At 46.3% G+C, this 18705-nt stretch overlaps 2 protein-coding genes across 9 annotated transcripts in view; both read right to left on the minus strand.

The window, feature by feature from the left end:
• Positions 1 to 652: 652 nt before the first annotated feature.
• Positions 653 to 3232, minus strand: Rps17 (ribosomal protein S17). Its single transcript, XM_021167442.2, has 5 exons — positions 3139 to 3232; positions 2794 to 2945; positions 2231 to 2336; positions 1656 to 1721; positions 653 to 770 (listed from the first exon to the last, which is right to left on the minus strand). The coding sequence occupies exons 1-5, from the start codon at positions 3139 to 3141 to the stop codon at positions 690 to 692; spliced, it is 408 nt and encodes a 135-aa protein (XP_021023101.1). The 5' UTR covers positions 3142 to 3232; the 3' UTR covers positions 653 to 689.
• Positions 3233 to 4957: 1725 nt separating this feature from the next.
• Positions 4958 to 18705, minus strand: part of Cpeb1 (cytoplasmic polyadenylation element binding protein 1) — a 97422-nt gene continuing 83674 nt past the window's right edge. For 5 of the 8 annotated variants that reach the window (XM_029479984.1, XM_029479983.1, XM_029479979.1 and 2 more), the window contains exons 5-12: positions 17814 to 18066; positions 15374 to 15487; positions 14962 to 15066; positions 13943 to 14079; positions 9676 to 9874; positions 8282 to 8376; positions 7727 to 7807; positions 4958 to 6366 (exon numbers count right to left, since the gene is read on the minus strand). In XM_029479984.1, coding sequence (XP_029335844.1) covers positions 6268 to 6366; positions 7727 to 7807; positions 8282 to 8376; positions 9676 to 9874; positions 13943 to 14079; positions 14962 to 15066; positions 15374 to 15487; positions 17814 to 18066 — 1083 coding nt within the window. In that variant the 3' untranslated portion in view covers positions 4958 to 6267. The remainder of the gene's footprint in view (positions 6367 to 7726; positions 7808 to 8281; positions 8377 to 9675; positions 9875 to 13942; positions 14080 to 14961; positions 15067 to 15373; positions 15488 to 17813; positions 18067 to 18705) is intronic. The other 3 variants (XM_029479985.1, XM_021166888.2, XM_029479982.1) reach the window with 2 other exon arrangements.

Here is an 18705-nt window from a genome sequence, read left to right on the forward strand (position 1 = left end):
CACTGCCATCTAGTTTATGCCTTACAAAGAGTGTTACCCTTACAAAGCACCCAGGAGCCAGCACCCCCAAGCAGACCTTGAGCTCAGCATAGCAGCGGCCGACCTGCTCAACACCTGGAAGCAACTCCCCCATGAGCCAGGAAAAAAGTCCCTTCCCCATGCTTGCTCAGTTTTCCTTACAGCTGCTCATTTGAGGGAGAAATCCCTTCTTATAATGTTCTAGTAAAGGGAGTTATCAACAGATACTATATGGGAGAAACAAAAAATGCTCATGAGGTAGTCTAGCCTCAAATACTCAGAACTAATTACAAAGGCAAGTTTTCAATTCTAGAACTCAGAGTAAACATTAAAAACTTATCAGGTTGAAAATGGTGTCCAAGAGCAACACCTGTGGTGGTCATGCAGGAAATGTCAAAGCCCCTACCCAAGGAACAGAAACAGGCACACCTACCTTACCCTGGTTGACACCATGGTCATTCAACTAGGCGTGCTGACCCCAACAACTTTGCTTATCCAAGAAACTTAAGTTAACAGATAGCAAAACAGCTCTCCACCATGTCCTGAGTACAGGAGGAGCATCTCCCCAAACCCTAAACTAGGTTTGTAAGTGTTCAGCCCTCCACCCGACCCTAACAGCAAGAATACAGACAAACTTGTTTTCAGGTTTATTGAAAATATGGCATAACAGATTAAACAGCTCCACGTGGTGTTTTGAAATTCATGCCAACTGTAGGCTGAGTGACCTGAAGGTTAGAGAGACTGCCAAAGTCCTGCAACAAAACAAGACACACGGTGAGCGGGCACTCTGCAACCCCAGCCCTGCAGCCGACAGACAGAGACCATGGGCCCCAGGAACTTTTCCAACACATACCGGCTAATGAACACTCACTCCCCTCCTACATCTAACTCTCTGATCCAACCTTCAAGCAGGTATTCCCTAGCCAGGACACACCAACAAACCCAAACCACTACAACAAAACCCACGCCTGCCCTCCATAGCCAAGGATTCAGCACTCTACCACTACCCCCAACTAAAGCCCAAAAGCCTGTAAGGATGTTCTTAGCACAGGTAAAGCTACAAAAGCAGCACACACCACGGTCAGAGGGGCTCAGAGTTAGAGCCCCCAAAACACTCCCCAGCCTCAGTCAACACCTGAGAGGAAACCTAATGTACAAAGCACAAGGAGTGGAGGGTCAGGCCTGTCCCCAAGAACACTCAGTTCCTGGGAGCCCACCATGGTCTGGAGCCAAATGGTTTCAGAAGGCTGTGCTGAGACAGACCAGCAGTGCTCCCAGCTGCTGTTTCACTGAGCAATGCGGGGCCCAAGGGGAGAGTATCCGCTTCAAACTGCTCAAAATCACGAACAGCATGCTGGACTCAGGCGCCTATCTCACCTTCACATACTTATACAAAAGGGCCAAGTCTCAGTCCGCTGAGATAAGCCACCTTAAGATAGCTCAACTGTGACTAGCCTGACTACTGTAGAAATGAGACCAGGGAGGAAAGCAGGTAACAGCCAAAGCCGAAGGGGGCGGGGCAGGCCACAATTCAGGAGCAGCCCCAAACAAGGAAAACACACCCCTGAATTCTCACAGAACAAGCAGCTACAGCCATCTAGAAACCAGGCGTATTCAAGGACTCAGCCAGCACTCACCAGAAGCTTCAGCATCTCCTTGGTGTCGGGATCCACCTCAATGATCTCCTGATCCAGGGCTGAGACCTGAGAGAAAGCAGCAAGTTCAAATTATGAATGCCCGGCTTATCTTTCACCTCCTCTGTTCCCAACTCAACACATACCCTTAGCTGTCCTGGAAAGCACTATGTAGACCAGGCTGGCTTCAAGCTCAGACATCTGCTTCCCAAATGCTGAAACTAAAGCTGTGCACCACCACAGCCCACTTTATTCTTATGTCAGAACCATCTAGTGTGCGTTCAGAAAGCAGGGTTCACACTGGGATGTCAAGCCAACCACGTCGGGAGGCAGTCTCACTAGGCTCCCACGTGAAAACGCATTTAGACCTCGCAGAGAAGCTAACAGGTAGGCTGACCACAGGCACCCTCAGCTGGGTGTGTTGGCCCACGCCTTTAATCCCAGCACGCACAAGGCGGAGGTGGGCGGATCTCTTAGCAGTTTGAGGAAACAGGTCAAGACTTCACAGACATCCAGCTGCGTTCCCACCACAGGTGAGCCCCCAGGAAGAGGTGCAGAGGAAGACCCGCAAATCTTACCTCAGGAACGTAGTTATCTCTCCTCTCTCTCTCTTCTTCCTGCAACTTGATAGAGATGCCTCTCACAGGACCTCTCTGAATCCGCTTCATCAGATGCGTGACATAGCTACAAGCAACGCCAAACAGTGACCACCTCCCACCCAGAACAGGACACAAAACCGACTTTGTCTCTACATCAAGGTCGGCCTCACCATCGGAGAGACACAGAGACACACACACACACACCACTGTTGAGACGTCCACCCCTTACATCCTCACACGCCGTCACCAGCCCTCCTCCGGGCGTCATGTACCCGGACTGGTCTTATCCGTCGTACGGACACAACACTGCTAATTTTTCGCACAACAAGGCCATAGTGGTAAAATGCGGGAAGCAGAGACCACAGCAGTAAGGTTTTGAGACCGGAGCTCTGCCTTCAGCTACCGTAAGGAGCCCGAACTACGATCACGTCGGCAAAACCCCACTGTGGCCAAGGCACACCTCCAGCCCTTCGCCGGGCCGTCTGGGGAAAGCGGCGGCACCGGCCGGGCAGGCTCTCCCGGCGGCCGCGGCCCCCACTCACCCGGCTATCTTGTTCCGAAGCTTCTTGCTGGGGATAATGGCGATCTCCTCGCACACGCGCTTGTTGGTGTGGAAGTCATTACCCAGGCGCGTGTAGTACTTCTCGATGATGACCCGGGCCGCCTTCTTCACGGTCTTGGTGCGAACACGGCCCTGAGGATGGAGAGGGCAAAGTCACCGGGGAGCCCGCGCCTCCCGCGGAGGGGCCGCGGCGCTCACGACTTCATGCGGAAGCGCGCCAGGCCGCCGGTCACGGCGCCGGCCCCTCGCTGCGGACTTGAGGCCGCGACGAGCGGAGGATGGGCGAGGATTGAAAAGGACGGAGCCCGGGGAGCCAAGCACCTACCATGTTGGCGGGTCTCGGTAAAAGAGGAAACAGGAAACACAAGAGAGGCCTATAAAGCGCGGCCAGAAAGCCGCTTCCGCCTGGCTCGCGAGAGTCCCACAGCGGCCCCTAGTGGAGTGGAGTGAGACTGCCTGGCTGTGGGCGGGGCGAAAGTCTGCGCGTGCGCACGCCGGTAGCTCGGCCGTCTTGGTTTCCACCCCAATTAATTCTGTGCTTCTCTTGGGCGTCCAGTGTGTTTTAATCTAGGAGATACTTTGAGGTCCTGAGATGGAGCCTATAGGAGGCCCGAGCTATGAAAGATATAGTAGTAAACGGGGTCATCCCCGATTTCCACCCTACGCGCGCCTCTAGTCAGAGATTAGTGGGGTGTAGCCTAATTGGTGAGCTTCCTCTCATTTCCTGGTGTCACAGCAATCACCACCTAGAGTGGCTTTCCTTCACATCCCAGCACAGTATTCCATTAGAGCTGCTCTCAAATGTCTGAGCACAATTACTTTTCTCAACTAGGTCTGAGCTAAACAGGAAGGGCTAACCTCGAGTGCTTAAAGCAGTGGCTGGCTCCCAGAGAGGTCTCAAACATTTTTATCAACAAATTAGGATCTCAGTTAACTAGGCTGTTCTCGATGAGTAGGGAAACTATCTCCAACCTTCAGCTTCTTCAGGTTGTTCTGCCATACCCAAGCCCAAAGCAGGCTCTTAAGCTACGACCCAGTAGCTTCATCTGTCCAGAGAGGGCCTTTCCTCCAGCTGTTTCCTGGGACAGGGTCCTGCACTCAAACCTAAGGAGACTGTGCTGGCCACAGTGCATGTATCAAGGGGCCAAGGCTGTGCTTCATCCTTCAACTCATCTACGTCACTCTGGTTAGGTGAAGAGGTGAAAGTCCTTACTCTAAAAGTAGCTCATGGCAGAAGGAAAAAAACCGATGTCCTTGACTTTGGACCTGGAAGAAGACTGAAGAGATCAAAGGATCGGTAATCCCTGGGGGTTGCAGCTTATGTTCCCAGTGAATTCCCAATGAAGTGGAGGCCAGGCTCCAGGTGGAAGACTAGACCTTACAGTCTCGTAGGAAGAGAACTCTTGGATTCTGATGAGTAGTGAGTTTTTGCACCTTACAAGGATGCTTTAGTACCTAGGAGTCCCTCTCCCTCAGACTAGAGTTTCCCAAAGGATCAGTTCAGCACGCTGCCTTCTCCACTTGAAAAATCCTCAGACCTGTCATGAAACCATGGAGCCTGTAAGAAAAGCTAGTGTAAGGGCTGTGAAGAAACAAAGCACTGCAGGGTGTGCTGGTGCATACCTTAATCCCAGCACTTGGGATGAATGGTAGGCAGATTTCCTGAGTTTGAGGCCAGGCTGGCTTACATAAGGAGTTCCAGGACAAAGCCACAAAGACCCTGAATCAAAAAAGCAAAATAGTAACCACTCAGAAAGGAATTACACCAGCACAAGTGCGTCCAAGAGGAAGGAGGAACACGTCAGGGCTCACGGGAAAGCAGCCAGCAAATGGCTCCTGACGCCTTGGGAGTTGTGCCTCTAGCATTCCTAGGGCTCCATCTGGAGGAGGCCTTGAGGGGCAAGAAGTAAAATGTATAGGCAGGCCTCCTATTCAGATTGTAATCACCCAGGAACTAGACACTCCAGCGTGGCTGACCAGGATGTAACAAGTTCCACATAGGAGCGGGTCTCCGCATGTACACCCCATCCCTCTGGGCTGGTATCCCATTAGTGAGAATCCATGAAAAGAGGACTGGTCTCTGGAGTCTTCCCTGCTTGCTACCACCCCACCCCCACCCCCAGATACAGAGACAAAACTACAACTCTGCTGCAACGTGTTTATTATGTGCCAAAAAAAGTACACCACAGCTTACTCCACACATCTGTAGGAGAGTGCAGTCTTGCCTGCATATACAACAATGAGGTAGAGACTTCACACACAGCTTCACAAAACCCACAGAGTAGCTGGGATATGCAACAATGCAACGTCAGCTCAGCAGGAGGGAGGGTTATGACACTGGCTCTTTGGCACACAGCGTCCCTAAGAGGGGCAAGTGATCCTTAAATTAAAAAGAAGTCAAGTTTTCAATTCCAGTAGCGTCTTTGTCAACTGTAACTGTTGATTCATACATTCGTCAAATAAAAGTTGTAAGGAAGGGTATTTGCCCCTCTAAGAGAAAGGGCTCCTGTGAGCCTTCACCTGCCCCCACCAAAAAGCAGCCCTTTTTTTTTTTTTTTAATTTTTAAGCTCAGTTACAAAAGAAAAAGTCCTGTGACTGTGATTAAAAACTTCTATCAACCCTCCCCCGACGTAAGTGCAACATAAGGTGCCACAAACCATTTAAAACTATATACAGCAGCTGCTCAGACTTTTCCTCCGGTCCAGTTTTAAATAAAATAATTTTTCTCTTGGTTACAAATGCTTTGATTTGCAACTGTGACCAGCAGTCCCCCAGACACAAATTTGCTATAATGTTAAAAGCTGCCAAGAAAGAAAAAAAAATATATTGTTCCAAACGACTTAAAAACTGTTTTAAGGAGTGTAAAAAGGAACCAGTAAAAACCCTCGAGCGTAAACTATGAAATATGATTTGGTTTAAATGAAGAGCAAAGTCTCCTTTGTTTGTTACAGTAAAAAACACCAGCTGAACACTCAATTGATGCCGTTCAGGTGGGGGTTAAATCAATGGAAAGGCACTGTATGGCAACTGCAGAATGAACGAACCAATGAGACCTGCGCATCACCACCATCAGTATTGCAAGGAATGTAAAAAGCGCTTTAATAAATAAACCCAAGTGTAGGCATCTGTGTCAGACCTTCTGGACACAGTGGTTTTTTGTTGTTATTTTCATTTGCAAAATGAGGAACTAGAATCTGGGAAAACTACAATTGCTTGAGGGTGAGCCGAGGGTCCTTGCTCTGGCACACCCCACTGAAAACAAGACCTGACAAAACTCATTGTGCATTAATTAGTGCAGAAACAAAGACAGTTAGCAAGTACAAAGGTGACTACGATTCTCCCTTGTCTGCGGAAAGCTAGCTCCCACGGCGCCTGTGCAGCGAGTTGCTGCCTGACTTGACAGCCTTTGGCACCACAGGCCACTGGGCAAGGCCAGCTTCTCTAGCTGGAATCTCAGTTCTTCTGGTTCCTCATTAGGGGGCTATGGTGGCGTAGGCCTTCCATGCTGTGTCGCCAGTGCCAGCAGCTTCGGCAAAAGTACTTGAAGCAGACCTAGGTTAGGGGAACAGAAAGAGGTGTGTTAACTCTAGATATAATGGTTCTGCTTTAAGAGAAAATTAAAACCCCTGGCTTCTGTGGGGGCTAGAAGAGAGACTTCCTGCTAGCTTTCTCATCCCAAGAGAGCTTCTGCAAACAGTTTAGGGTTCTGGTATGACATGTGAGACCTTGTAGCTTCCCAATTTTCTTCCCTTCTCTTCTACACAGCCATTCATTCAGTCTCAAGGCTGCCAACATGAGAGAAAGCTGAAGAACTGGGTACAGATTCAAGTATTAGGAGAAGTGCCCTCCTCTTCTCAGTGAGAAGTGACTGGTTTTGCTAGCTGGGTAACCAACCCCAAGCAAGTCAGTCATAACCTCCTAACAAGAATATGACGTGGAGGAGTCACTGTGAGTTACTAACCCATAGAAGCTGATTTAGAAAGATATCTGTCTTCAGGCTTTATCTTACTGTAAGCTCAGTTAGGAGCTTCTGTCTGACTTTATTTATAGCCTCCATACAAATAACAGCATCACTGTAAGTCAAACTAAGCATGGATGGATTGCTGGAGTCTGGAAGGCTCCCAAACATCTCATATAAGGTGGAAAATGTGTTTCAATGGTTGTGCCTGCACAAGATAAACCCAGTGAACATTCCAGAATGAACAGAAAAAGGTTCACAAGCAACTACTCCTAGCTGAGAGCTACTGACAGCTGATAGCTTCTAGAAGAAGGAAAGCAGGTTTTCTGTAAGGTGACTCCCTGGTAGATGGACCACTGCAGTGTACAAGTAGCTTAAATGGGACTAGGTGTTGATATACACTTACATACACATATGTATTTATGTGTGTATGTGTGTGTATATGTACATATATACACACACATACATACATACATACATACATACACACATACCACATGTCAGTGAGTGAGAGAGAAAGTGTGTGTGTGTCTGTGTGTGGTGTTATGGTAACACATGCCAGCGATTCTCATGCTCTGGTAGGAGCAGTGGGTAAGAGGCTTGCTGTGAGATCAAAGCCTGGTTACATAAGTTAACAGCCAGGACAAAACAGTAAGACCATTTACAACAACAGCAGCAACAAAACCAAAAAACCAAAAGTACCCACCATTATCAATGCCATACCCGTACAACAGCAGCAGTCCAGGAAGGGAAGGGCCAAAAGTCCAATAAGCACCTTTCCTATGCCTAGAGTTGTGGATCAATCTATGTGCAGAGTGGTCTCCACTACACGTCTCTATGCTCTTAGAAAGAAGTTACCTCAGAACTCTACTTCTCCTGTCATAAATGTGCCTTAATACATTTTTAAATTGTGGTAGGGACTTCACAGGCATCTACGATGCCCAGAGGACTCACCTGATCTCGGCAGAAGAAAGGACCAGGTTGTGAGCTGCAGATAAGACACAGAGAATCTTCTAGATAGGGGTCAATCTGAACCTGAGGAACAGCAACAGAAGATAAAATGGCTCCATGGGTCAGAGGAATTGTAGTTACATATTACTGAGTATATAGGGATGTAGGATGTTTGTCCTTAAGGAGGCTAGACAGAATTGTAGGCAAGGGCTGAATATAGATCCTAAATGATAGACTCATACCATACGTTTAGCATTTGGACAACCACACACCTTACTGGCTGTTCTTTCAGGCAAAATGAACCCTAGTCTGGTATCAATTAGCAGCAGTTAAGTGTTCAGAGGATTTAGGTAAGAGTTCATAAAATTGCTACTTAGCAATTTCAGACAAATATCAAAATGAGGACCCTTCTCCCTAACCACACTCATATGCACAGAGTCCGAGTCTACAGAGGAACTCAGGTTAAGTCTGCAGCTGGGCTCACTTCTCCAATCTTGGAGCTACACTGTTTTATAACTGATCCAAGTCTCAAAATAAGCACACTAACCACACACTCACCTTCTTGGTAAACTTGGTGGTTTTGATCTCCACAAAAGCAGCGGTGACTGCTTTCAGGTAACTACGTTGGTTATTGAAAGTCACACGACCAGACCCTAGGAAAATGGGCACAAGCTTATACCTTCTGCTCAAATTCTCTTAAATTCTCTTCAACATTCAAGAAACCTTGTTTCTACACCAGTGCTATCTAACATAAAGGTAAATATTTTATGTAATTTCTAATTTAGTGGTTGTCACAGCAGAATCAAAAGCAGTGGAATTTTAGTAATATATTTTACCTAAGTGTTCAAGTTACTTTAACACATAGGAGAAGCTGCATTTCAAGTACTTTAACAACTATCACACTGGACAGAATAGGTCCTAATCACGTTGATATAAACCACTAGGTAAAGAGGAAGGGAAGGGGCTCCCTCCAGTGCAGGTAGATGCAGAGGAGGACTACGGGCTCAGGCAGAAACCACGGCAGACTAAACCGTTTCCAAAGGGCAGGAACAGCACTCAAGCCTCCCCGTGCCCAGAGGTACCGTAGAGAACTAGAAATGAGCAGGAGAGCTAGGAGAATCCCTGTCCTGCCAAGTGCTGCCCCTGCTCTACAGCCTCTCAAGTCCTAGTCTCCATCTGCAGCACAGCACTGACAAGCACACAGTGCTCCTCCCCGGCCATATTCACTGTGGGTGGGTAGACCAGGCATCTGGGAAGGTCCTTAACTAAATGCCTTGATCAGGGTCCAGCTCTACTTCTAAGTACAGTCACAGAGATTCACTGCACTATGTCTGGAACTAACCTCCTTTCTCAGAAAGGCTGATCAAAACTCAGTCAAGACACGGACATTAAGATAAAACAGCTTAATGGATATGCAATTTTTTAGAAATTATCCAGAAAGCAACTGACCTGTCTCTGACTCCAGACAACATCAAAGATGTAAAAATGAAAACAAATTTCCCTTCCCTTTCCTTCTTGCCACTTCCCTTCTTTCCTGACAAGGTCTCAATATGTAGTCCTGGATGCCTTTGAACTCAGAGATCCACCTGCCTCTATCTCCCAAGTACTGGGACTACAGGCATGTGCAACTTTGCCTGGGAAGAACCTTTAATGAAGGAACGTTCTCAGTAAAATGTAGTCTTTAAATGCACAGTTTGGTTGTGTACTTTGAATTTCCAACAAACCTCTTTCCTCCTTTTCACCAGTCCTATCACAGTCCTACAACTACCCTTTTCCCCAATGTGTGAAATAGCAGCAGAAGCAAGATGCAGACGGGCCAGCACTGTTAGCTTCTGGAGGAAATGACGATCTGCAGACCTGGGTCAGGTCTCTACACTCCCAAGGGTAAGTATTACCATCTTCATCTACTCCCAGGGGCACCAAGCCTTCCCACACAGAAGTAGGACACTCACCAATGGGGTACTTGTGCTTATCTGTGTCAATCCCAGCATACACCACTCCACCAAATAGGTCATTCAAGATGGCAGCCAGAGCCTCAGCATTGAGCATCCCGTGCAAGGCACCAACAAACACCGTCCTGCTGGGATCCAGCCTCTGAGATGGGCTCCAGACAAAGTTGCTGTCAGCCAAGACCCAAGGGATTACCTGTACCTGAAAACCCCCCAAAGGTTTATCAGCTGGCATCTTCAAAGAGACCGAGCTTCCTGTGCAGTGGGGTACATGTTTTGGACACTACAGCTGCAGCTGCTGTGACTACACAAGGCTGGAAGGGCACTGTCACCCATCTGAGGCACACAGGCTTTAACCAACACAATGTAAGTTGAATCGCCTTTGTTCATAATGATAAAAGCAAATACAACTGAACTTGCTCATTCTACAGAGTAATCAAGAAGGTCAACTGACAGGCCCAGGATCCTATAACTTCAACCAAGGGCCACAGGAACTAACAGAGCACAAGTTCTCACAAAAAGGAAACAAGAGTCCTTGTGACAAGAGAACTCACAGAACATTTAAAAGTTAGAAGCATGGAGGACAGAAAGATGGAAATGCTTATGATATTACTGAGATAGTTACTGGTCTCAACCAGGATACTTAGAGGGCTTTGTTCCAGCAACAATGAGAATATCTTTCCCCGCCCTTTGTGTGTGTCTATGTCTCTGTCTCTCTCTCCCTCCCTCCCTCTGTCTCTGTCTGTCTGTCTCTGTATCTGTCTTCCCCGCCCTGTTTATGTCTCTCTGTCTCTGTCTCCCCTACCTCCCCACCACCCCCCTCTCTCTGTGGCCACGCACAAAGATTTAAAGTATTAAAAGTTTCACTAACACAGGGTAAGTGCTGATATCTTCTTTCCTCTGAGTCTCTGACCCCAGAATCAAGCCCAGTACAGCAGGCAGAGGGCTTAATGATCATCTAGGTTTACAGATGGCAGAAACTATTTATGTAAAATTTCCTAAATTTTCTTTAAATGTTTTGAAGCAGGAAGAGAACTGAGGCAAACACCAAGAGGTAAAAACAATTTAAAAGCAGATCTGAACAAGGTTGGTGGCAATGGTCACAGGTTACAAGGAAAGATATCCTTCAATGGACATGTGCAGAGGTCAGACTTCCTGAGTGGGAAGCGAGGAAGAGCCAGGCAGGGCCTGGAGTCTGAAGAACCTGGTAGAGAAAGTGCTCAGGGAGGCAGCAGCCGCACAGACTCGATGAGAAAGACTGCTCTGCACATGGGGCAGTCGATCTGCAGTTACAGGATCTATCACAGAATGTCTGCAGTTACAGGGTCACATACCACAGAATATAGGGCCTAGGGAGGACAGGTTAGTTAGGACAGGAGAATCTGGGTCTAAAAACAGTAGAACCACAAAATGAAAAAATTGTCTGAGAGAGAAAAGATGACAGGAGGGAGAGTCAAATATCATATTGATGATGGAGAACACAGTTTGGACATTCGGTCAGTGAAGTGAGAGGACTTGGGGGAGCTGGGGCATCAGAGAGACACTCAAGTCTCTGAGGTGATAAGGAGGGCTAGGAGGTGGGAAGGTATGACCAGGGCGTGAGCAGGCTGGCTGTCCTGTAGCTATGCCAGTCTCAAGTGTGAAAGCAGGGGACAAGGGAGGAAAGAGTAGATGATGTAATCTTAGCTACATGAGTTGCTTGAACAAGAGAAACACGGGGGGAGCGTCTATAAAGCACAGGACAGACTAGTCAATAAATTATTTAAAAGTGGTGTGACTGTCCTGATAGGCATTTCCCCCTTTAAGATACAGATTTTTTTTTTTTTTAAAATGGACTTCAGTTTCTTAGAGTTGATTTTGGTTCACAGTAAAAATGCACAAAAACCGACAGTCTCCGCATAGTGCACCCCTCCCCCAAAACACACGAGCCCCCTCAACTAGCAACATTCTGCACCAAAAACTGTCTGTTCTGGCTGATGACCCCACGCTGACAATTCCCATCTCCTCAAACCAGATTTGCACTGGGTTTTCTTCATGTCTGCTGCACATTGCTGGGTTAGAGGAAATGAGTGGCGACTTTGCAACACTGCAATGGTAGCTGAATGTCATCTCACAGCCCCCCAAAATACTTTGTGCTTTGTTTTAGTCTGTTTCCCTCCCCTGGAAAGCACTGATCGTTTTAATTACAGATATTTTTGGCTTCCTGTCTTATAGAGGAGCAATAAAATTTCAAAATAGTTTTATGTCACAAAAATGATGTTCTTTGGAATCATCCTAATAAAAACACTGTACCAATTTCTAAACTCAAAGCACCGGCTCTCAAAACTATCCAGTTGGGAAGCCTGATTAAAAGAGATTCCTAAACTCCCCACACAAATGATTCAGTAAGCCTAAAAATCTGCAATGAGATCCCCCAGTGTGAAATCAATGTGCTATCCAGGACACACCAGCTTCTGTCAAGAACGTTTAGAGAAGTATCATACTGACAGAGCTCTGAAACTAACCAAGGCCCAAGAGGGAGTGAAGCAGCCAAGGCAGGGTGGGTGCTAAGGAGTTTATGCACCATCATACATTATAGGGTCAGAAAGCACAGTCTGAGAACTAGGGGGAATATCTGTAGGGTTTTATCAGTTTAGTACAAGCAGAGAAAGCTTTCAATTTCATCTCTAAGATGAGGTTTGGGATTTAAGTGTAGATCAGAAAAGAATAGAAAGGGCTGGGAAGGCTCAACTCCCCACTGGCTCCAGGATTGTGTGTGCACACACACCTCCCTTTTATCCCACTAAGTCTCAATAGCTGGATTTTTTAAAAAATGCAATCTAGAAAATAGTGGATGTACTTACTGTGGGACAAAAAACAAAACACAACAAAACAAACAAAAAAACCCAGATTTCTTGCCTCAGCAAGAACTGGTGCCAAGAAAATCTAGTGTCATGATATGCCAAATATCAAGAAAGGAAGAATAATGTGGTGGTTTGAATGAGAAATGTCTCCCAAAGTCTTGGGTGTTTGAAAGGTGTCCCCAGTAGATGGTGCAGTTTGAGAATTTTGGAGGTATAGCCTTGCTGGAGAACTGAGTCAGTCTGAAAAGGCTTTGAAATGAAAATCCTCCTTTCACTTCCAACAACTTGCTCTCTCTGCTTTGTGCTTATGGTAAAAGATGTAAGCTCTTAGCATTTTGTTCCTGCCATTATTGTTAGCATTCTGTCTAAACTCCACCCCACAGTTTCCTGGCAATAACCAGGTATGTTCCTCCCCACAGCTACCTGGCAACAGCCTGGTAGACCTGACCCACTATAATAAAAGGGGCTGCTTGCCCCCCTCCTTGCTCTCTTAATCTCTTACTCTTGCTCTCCCCTTCCCCATTCCCTTCCCTTCCCCCTCTCTCCATGTGCTAATGGCCATGGCTGGCCTTTACTTCTCTACTTCTCTACTCTCTCTCTCTGTCTCTCTCTCTGTCTCTCTCTCTCTGTCTCTCTCTCTCTCTGTCTCTCTCTCTCTGTGTCTCTCTCTCTCTGTCTCTCTCTGAATCTGTCTCTGTCTATCTCTGTCTCTGTCTGTCTCTGTCTCTGTCTCTCTCTATCTCTGTCTGTCTCTGTCTCTCTGTCTCTGTCTCTGTCTCTCTGTCTCTCTCTCTCCCCCTTTCTTTGCCTCTACTACCTTCTTAACTCCCCTCCCCATGCCCTGAATAAACTCTATTCTATACTATACCAGCGTGTGGCTGGTCCCTCAGGGGGATGGGATGCCTTAACATGGGCCCCTCTGAGACATCCCCTTCCCCCACACCTCATCACACACCCACAGAACATATTCTTTATCTCTTTATCCTTTTGTAAACACATCAATTATTAACTCTCATCCTTTTGGACCCATAAGCCCAAATAAAATTCTTTTGTAAGTTGTCTTAAGTCATGGTATTTTATCACAGTGACTGTGTTGGCTTCAATGAGAATGTCTGAATGCTTAGTCCTCCGTTGGTGGAACTACTTGAGAACAATTAGGAACTGTGGCCTTGTTGAAAGCCTGCCTGAGGCAGGCTTTGAGGTTGTGTTCCTTTATTCCCCAGGTGCTCTCTCTCTGCTCTGGCTTGAGGCTGAGATGCTGCCAGTGCCCTCAAGCCACTTCCTGAGCTCTAGCCTTCTGAAACCATAAACTAAATGAACTGTTCTCTTTTATAGGTTACCTTGGTCATGGTGTTTTATCACAGCAATAAAAAGTAACCAACACAGCAACGGAAAGTAACGAATATAGGATCACCAAGCTAACTCACCTCTTTGCAGCGCATCCTTCGGCTGGACATCTTGAAATAATATTCACTCAGGCCATCTGGGCTCAGCGGGTCATGAGAACAAGCCTGAAGCAAGGCCCGGACGGACTTCTCTAGTTCAAACACCAAATACACATACCCTATACTCAATGAAAGGAAAAGAAGACTTACTATCCCTCAGGTGGCCACTTAACATCCTCGTGTGTGGCTGAGGGGCCAAAGCTTTGAGCAGGGAGTTTCTTCCACGGGAGAAACATCAAGTGCAAGGCACTGTTTTGGAGGGTGGGTGCTGGGGACCCCGCAGTCTCCACCACTGAATCCAATCCCTTACCCAGAAGGCTTGTCAGACCCTTTACTATGCCTTATGCTATGCTAAGGGAGAGAGGTTTATATCAAATTTCATTAAGGGAAGGTACTGTTAAGCTGAGACAGAAGACCCCACCTATGACCATATAGCTGTCTACCCCAGAACACAGAGTATGCCCAGGTCCAACGGAGCCAGGAAAAATAGCAGGTTTATGGTCACTTTGCCAGGGGATGCAGGTACTGCTTTAAAAGCCTAATTAAGCCACTGGTTCAAGTTCAGTGAAGATGGGGCAGAGTGAAAATAGCACCTGCTTCTTTCTACAGGGCAGGACCTCATTTTAGACCAGTGAGGAATCAGATACTTGGTCCACATTCCTGCCAACTCCAAAGGGAATCTCAGAACTGGGGCACACAACAACCCCTGAGGCAGCAGAGGCAGGCAAAAGAACACTTGTGAAGTGAACACCTTATTCAAGAGGGAAGGCACCGGTGGGGTTTAGGTTCAGAGGGAGGTGCTCAGGAAGGGGTCGATGGTATCTCCCATATCACTGCAGATTTGGACAGATGGACAAAGGAGTGTGCAAAACAAAAGAGGGTGTGTTGACTTTACCCTGGAGTGCCTACTTTACCAGCATGCGTCTGTGACAGCCCAGCAACACATGGTGCAGTACATGTGAGGGAGAGGGAAAAAAAATTTCCTACCACGTCTTTATTACCTTTAGGCATATTACCTTTGGGAGGACACCGGGGGTGCTTGCCATCCTTACCAGGCCACTCCACACTCAGAGAGCCAAAAACACGGAAGGTGTTAACCAATCCAGCTGCACAGGTGGGGAAGAACAACAGAAACCAATACACAGTCTACTCAGGAAAGACAAACAGGATCAGCAGTACTCCTCCCAAGGCTCACTGCTCCTGAAAAACAACTCAGAACTGACTGCTGGTCTCCTGTGCAAGCACACACACAGCGCTCTACAGAAGCTTATGAAATGCACACTCACTCTCTCAGCTGCTCCGTAACACCCTGTGCTGAGGCAGAGGTTCAGGCTCTAAACTGGACGCTAGGGTTTACACTCTTGAAAGATATGCTCCACCTTCAACTCATAAGAGATTTCAGAGGCAGCTCACCTTCTGTAATATCCCAAGGAACACCTCCTAGGAACACCTTGCATGAGTAGATGGGGTTCTTATAGTTCCGGGGAGGAAGCTGGCCGCTCCAGGTACACGTAGCTTCATTCACAGCTGTGGGAGAAAACAAAGCAAAAACCAAGGGATCAGACAACCAACAGAGCCACTCCCTCCTCTGACATGGACTTGATGGGGAAATGGAACATTCACAACTGGGCTTCCCAGGAGAAGAGTATCCATGATTATTCTGGAAGACAGAACACTTTATGTCTCCTCAAATATTTAACAATCCTACTTCATCAGCTTTGCCTCCAATAAAATCAAAAGGAATATCAGATGTATAGGGTAAAAAAAAAATCACAACTAAAGCTATTTTGACTAAATAACTTATTAACTATCAACAAAGCATTTTTTTAACAAAGCAGTTTTATCTTGCTAATGTTTATAGTAGTAAGTAGATTTATAAATATTTAGGAGTAGACAGAACAACTACATATGCAATGCCCTACAAGTTTCTGACCCTCGTAGACTTTCTCCCTCAGCTAAAGGGACGCTCTTCTGTTTCCTCATCTTGCCTCTGAATTCATCAACTGCAGAAGTCACAATGCTGTCAGTAGACACAACTCAGTAGTAGGCACATCCCCACGCCCCACGACCCAGCTCACAAGCACGTGAGGCGGCACGGGATTTCCTTGCTGCCCACACAGTACGATAATGGATTTCTGCCCAAACCCTCTGCTTCCTACTTATGTGAAACCCAAATGTGTCAAGAGGCTCTTTCTGCTTGGAACTCTCTTCAGCTTGGCTTGTCCTGATAATTTCCAGAGGTCTGTTCTTGGAGGTCAGTTCCAGCCTTTCCCATTGCAAGGTGACCTGGGTGAGGACTTCTCGACACATTACCCTTGCCTTCAGCACTGAGGAGGACATTCAAGGAGATGAAACATTATTCCCTAACATGCATAGGGCTAATGTGTTGCTGTGACAAGAAACTGGGCATTGCTAGCAATATCTCACATAAAACAGGTAGCCTCCAGAAAGCATTCCATACAGTGACCACACAATAATCACAAACATGGGCTGTCAGAATCACTAGGTGAACAGGTATTCACACTATTAGGGGAGACTGGGATAGAGATGAGCTCTATGCAAACACATGTAACCGAGAAATAATGTTCAGTCAGTCAGGTACTAGGCCACAGAACAGTGACTTGGGTGGAAAGCAATGAAGACATTAGTAGTTAATAAGTAACTCATTTACTTCCAAGCTCAGGTGTAATATAAAAAAAAAACAGATTTAACATATACTTAAGATTATGTACCTGGACATGGCATATAACTCTAATCCCAACACTCAGGAGGCAGAGGCAGGTGGATCTCGAAGTTCAAGGCCAGCCTACAGTGCAGTCCAGGACAATCTGGGCTATGTAGAGAGACCTTGTCTCAAAATTCAGAAAGAAAAAAGACTATTAAGACAATTTAATATTTATTTTTATGTATATAGGTGTCTTGCCTGCACATACGTTTGTGCACTGTGTGCATGCCTGATGCCTCAAAGGCTAGGGAGGGTTTGGATCCCCAGGAACTGGAGCTACAGATAATCATAACGCGCCATAAGTGTGGTAGGAACTGAATACCCAGGTCCTCTGGAAGAGCAACCAGTGCTCTTAACCACTGAGCCATCTCTCCAGTTGTCACTTAAAACTATTTAAGTGACAGAAACTAAAGGACTTCAAAGAGATCATAGCAGATCAGAGATATCCTACATCTTAGAAGTTAACAACTAGACTACCTACCCTGAATGTACCAATCAAAATATCTCAGGGCAGAAAGTCAGAAAATGAACTTTGAGTGCAATGACTTTCAATTAAAAATAAGGAAGTCAAACAAAACTTTAGACATTATTTTCAAGGTTTTGTCTTTCTTATGCAACAATCAAAAACAAGGGCGGTGCACAGCCTTTTCCACAGAAGCCCACAGTAAGAGGTGGGGCCAGCCATCTTCTGCTGCAGCACAGCCTGTGCACCAGGCTGTCTGCTTCCTTCAACTCAATCTCACGGCTGTCCTTTATTCTACAGAGCACATGGCTCTTTAGACCTGGGACTTTACCAGACTATCAAACCCTCTTCCAGAAGAGTTCATCACTGTGTGAATAAAGGTCAATTTTGTCTCTAGAAAGAAGTCTCGGTAAGCCGGGCAGTGGTGGCGCACGCCTTTAATCCCAGCACTTGGGAGGCAGAGACAGGCGGATTTCTGAGTTCGAGGCCAGCCTGGTCTACAAAGTGAGTTCCAGGGCTACACAGAGAAACCCTGTCTCAAACAAAACAGAAGAGGAAGAGGAAGAGGAGGAGGAGGAATAGGAGGAGGAGGAAGAGGAGGAGGTGGTGGTGGTGGTGGTGGTCGTCTCAGGCTTCACACATAGCCACAGCTATACGGCACTCACCTGCAGCCTGCCGGTGGAGTCTAGCCTCTCTCTCTATGCTGAATGGGTCTTTAGGAGCTCCAAGAAGGTCCCAAGATGGCCACACAGAAGCTCCTGGCCATCTCTTTGGAGCACTGGTTGGAGAGGGAGCAACTGCAGCAAGAGCAGCTTGTTCTTGGTCCATTCGGGACCCAACGCCCATCTTTAGAGGGTCTCTGGGACCATTTCCCGTCATAGAAAGAAAGGGCAGAGGAGGGGAAATTCGAAGGCTTGACTAGAGGAGGAAAAAACAGACACAAGTTTTAAAAGACAGTTTTGTTTAAAGTAACGATCACATAACAGAAATACGAAAATATCTAATATAACATTTAAAATTTGCATTTATATTTTGATATATTCTCATTCAGTCTGTCTTCCTATTTATTTTTAAGATTAGTTATAGATAATATAATTAAAATAAACTCTCTCTCTCTCAACAAAGACATTTTTTTCTTGCCAGAGAATTTTCGTAACAATTTTGATAAAGTCATCACATTTTATTTAGGAGACCAGTTACAGCCTAAGGACCCAGTTACTTATCACTACTACTGCTAACAACTTTCTTCCCTCCGACACGCTTATATTCTACTAGAAATGTATTTGGACATGTTACACTTTACATTTGTGTTAAAGCTTGAAATTCTGAGCATCAAAATTATGTATTAAAATTTATTGATAGAATATTTTCTATAAATAAAAAACTGTTTCATTTCTTCTTCTGTGTTAGCTTTGTCTCGTTCCAACTTAATCCTTAGATGTGTATCTGAGAGGGCTGTATTTGTCAGGCATGAAGTAAATTCCCAAGATGAGTTCTCTCTAAGTAATGAAATGGAGCAAGTACCTTGTGAACCTATCCCACAGGGTATGACCTCAA

This window comes from Mus caroli, chromosome 7 (genome assembly GCF_900094665.2).
Source record: "Mus caroli chromosome 7, CAROLI_EIJ_v1.1, whole genome shotgun sequence".
Lineage (NCBI taxonomy): Eukaryota > Metazoa > Chordata > Mammalia > Rodentia > Muridae > Mus > Mus caroli.

Coding starts and splice junctions, on each gene's coding strand:
- Rps17 (XM_021167442.2), bottom strand. Junction 1,722..2,230: donor GAGATAACTACGTTCCTGAG/GTAAGATTTGCG, acceptor GCTTTCTCTCAG/GTCTCAGCCCTGGATCAGGA. Junction 771..1,655: donor AGGAGATGCTGAAGCTTCTG/GTGAGTGCTGGC, acceptor GTTTTGTTGCAG/GACTTTGGCAGTCTCTCTAA.